At 38.2% G+C, this 2,788-nt stretch overlaps 1 protein-coding gene across 4 annotated transcripts in view; it reads left to right on the forward strand.

Annotated features, from left to right (window-relative positions):
* The window catches only part of PLGRKT (plasminogen receptor, C-terminal lysine transmembrane protein), a 63,497-nt gene extending 62,168 nt beyond the window's left edge, over positions 1-1,329 (forward strand). For 3 of the 4 annotated variants that reach the window (XM_012647387.1, XM_012647385.1, XM_012647388.1), the window contains exon 6: positions 926-1,329. In XM_012647387.1, coding sequence (XP_012502841.1) covers positions 926-1,047 — 122 coding nt within the window. In that variant the 3' untranslated portion in view covers positions 1,048-1,329. The remainder of the gene's footprint in view (positions 1-925) is intronic. The other variant, XM_012647386.1, reaches the window with a different exon arrangement.
* The last annotated feature ends 1,459 nt before the right edge of the window (positions 1,330-2,788 follow it).

A 2,788-nucleotide genomic window follows, 5' to 3' on the forward strand; every position in this document is an offset into this window, starting at 1 on the left:
GAACTTACCATCTGGAAAGCACTCTCACATGGAAAACATCTAGTCTGTCATCAATTGCCAACCTAATTATATATAATTTTATAATGATTTTTACTTGCTATTTAAGAATAAGGCAAAAGAAGATGTTTGCAGATGATGAAATGCTCTTATAACGTGAAAACTGTAGCCTGCTCTGTTGGGTTTGGAGTACAATTAATAGTGTGTTAAAAGAGGAGTACTTACAGAAAGTGCTGCCCTTCATTGCAAAGACAGGTTTATAAAATGTAAACAATGTATATTTTAATACAATTTAAAAAGATTTTTTAGTTAGTCTTCAACAATAAAAACTGGCAAATGTCAGTGGGCCCAAGAAATTACTGCAGTGTGTAGCTGTTTGAGAGAGGAATTGTTTATAAAAATGTGTATGTGTGTTATGTATGTATACAGACTAAAGAACAATATTATTTCGGGTATTTATAAGTGACATCAGGTCAAAGATTAGCTTTTCTGAAAACTTAGAATTTTTAAGTAAAGTTTATTTTTTCTCTTGTCACTTATATATTAAAGGACAATAGGAAAGACTATATGTGATTTCTCCATCCCAAGACCCTCCAAACACAATACAAATTATCCTGATTCTGGTTGAAGGAAAAAAAATACTTGTCTTGCTGTTCTTTCTCTTTTATATTTCAAAATACTGTCTTTTGTCGAAAAAAAAAATCTCTAGCATCTGATTTGTCTATGAGTTTTCAGAATTAATTCCTGTGTTTCCTTTGGGAGGTGTATTTCTTCTCCTGAGGGAAATGGGTGAAATGTTTAACTATGAGATTTGGGGACATAGCTCATACAGTGTTATGGCTTGTCATAAAAATATAACAATCGGAAAGCTAGAATCACAAAATGTTGATGTCTTTGTCACCTTGCGTATTTCTGTATTTTATTTAAGGTGAAGCTGAGGGCATACTGGAAACAGAAAAGAGTAAGTTGCAGCTGCCAGGAGAAATGATCACTTTCGAAAGCCTTGAAAAAGCCAGAAGAGAACAGAGTAAATTCTTCATAGACGAATGAAATCATGTTTACCCACCAAATCTCTAAGCACAAAATTATTGGCTTGAATCATGGTTTTTACAATTTTTTAATTGCTCAAAATTTTGATATAATGGATTTTATTTTAAAATATTAAAATGCAAGATGAGTTTTGTTGAGATCCTTTCAAATAAAATTTATAACATGCAACACAAAATCATCTAGGTACTCTAAATAACTTTCACATTTCTGATGTATGTGTGCATTATAAATATCTAAGGGTAAAATTAATAAATTATATTGTTTTGAATTCCTGGAAGCAAATTTCAAGCTGCTCTCATTTCTCTGTTGCACATACTTTCTGCATCACATTCCATTTCCACAGATTCTCCTATTATTTGGATTTATCAATTGTGTCCTGCCCCCACATGACAGAAAACAATCAATATTAATGACTAACGTGTATCGCACTGTGACTGGTACTGTAACAAATTTGGCCAGGCGTGGATTTGAACCTAGATAGTTTGGCTCCAGTGTCTGTGCCCTAAAAGGCCTTGACAAAGTTAGCCCTTAACTCATGCTTAACATTCACAGAACTGCTATAAAAGAGAACAAGTAACAACATCCAAATAATGACTCAGGCATAATTGCTAGAGAGTTGGGAAGGAAGAGGAGATTGATTAGGATGCCCACTTTTTATTAATATTTAAACGCACTGGGACACCTATTCATAAAATACTCCTATTTATACCTATTCCTCCAGATGCAAACCCTACATATAATACACTCATTCCAAAGATGTTTATTGATATTTGGTATGTGCCAGGCACTGTTGTAGGCAGTAGAGCTACATTAGTGAATAAGTAGACAAGACCTTGCATCCTGGGCAGAAGACTGTGTTCTAGTGAGGGATGGGAGAATTGGGGAAGGCAATAAGTAAACACGGAGATAAAAGATCATTTCTAATGGGGACAAATGCTTCAGTGGAAATGAAGCAGGAAGGTAAGAGAATGGGAAGATGAGGTGGGGCTATTTTAGATCTGGGACTGCTTCTCTGCAGAGGTGACATTTGAGCTGAGACCTGAATGGTGATGAATGAGCCAGTCTTCTTTTTTTTTTTGTGAGACAGTCAAAATGGATGGGTAAAAAAGGTACCCCAGACTGACTTTTTGTAAAGAAGAAGGACCTTGAAAAGACCATTGCCCAGAAATTGCAAAAGCCTCCAGGTAGCAAGAAGCCCTCAGGAGAGAAAAATTTTTTTTAAGTCCAGGACTCAGATGGCAAAGGAGGGGGCCAGAGCCCCCTGCCTCCACATATCCCCACAGGAGCCCTGGGAAAAATTGACAGTGGGGATAGGATTGGTGCCAACCTGTGTGGACAGAAGCAGTCTGGTGGGGGGCCCCTTCCCCTGGCTGTAGCCCTAACCCCAGCACTAGCCACACCCTGCCACACAGGGAGCAGTGGAGGAGGGGCCAGGCAGCAGTGAGACAGTGTAGGCAAGCAGCTGAGGAACTCGAATGGTACTCAGTTACATTTAAATGGCAGGATCCTGGGACTGTGTTGCCTCATGGGTTTAAAAGGGCTCTCCTCTCTGATAGAAGCTTAGCAGGGGACTTGTGGAACCTGCAATTGGACAGATTTGTAAACTTGTATTAGCTCATCTCCTTTGTAGCAGAGGTAACCCAGCAAGTAAACAAAGCCCTACGCCTAGAATAGAAATTGCATGCATCCTGGAATTGATACAGGAAACCCATGTAAAGTGGGATAAGATATTGCCACTTGC

Source organism: Propithecus coquereli, unplaced genomic scaffold, assembly GCF_000956105.1.
Source record: "Propithecus coquereli isolate 6110/MARCELLA unplaced genomic scaffold, Pcoq_1.0 Scaffold267, whole genome shotgun sequence".
In the NCBI taxonomy this organism is placed as follows: Eukaryota; Metazoa; Chordata; class Mammalia; order Primates; family Indriidae; genus Propithecus; species Propithecus coquereli.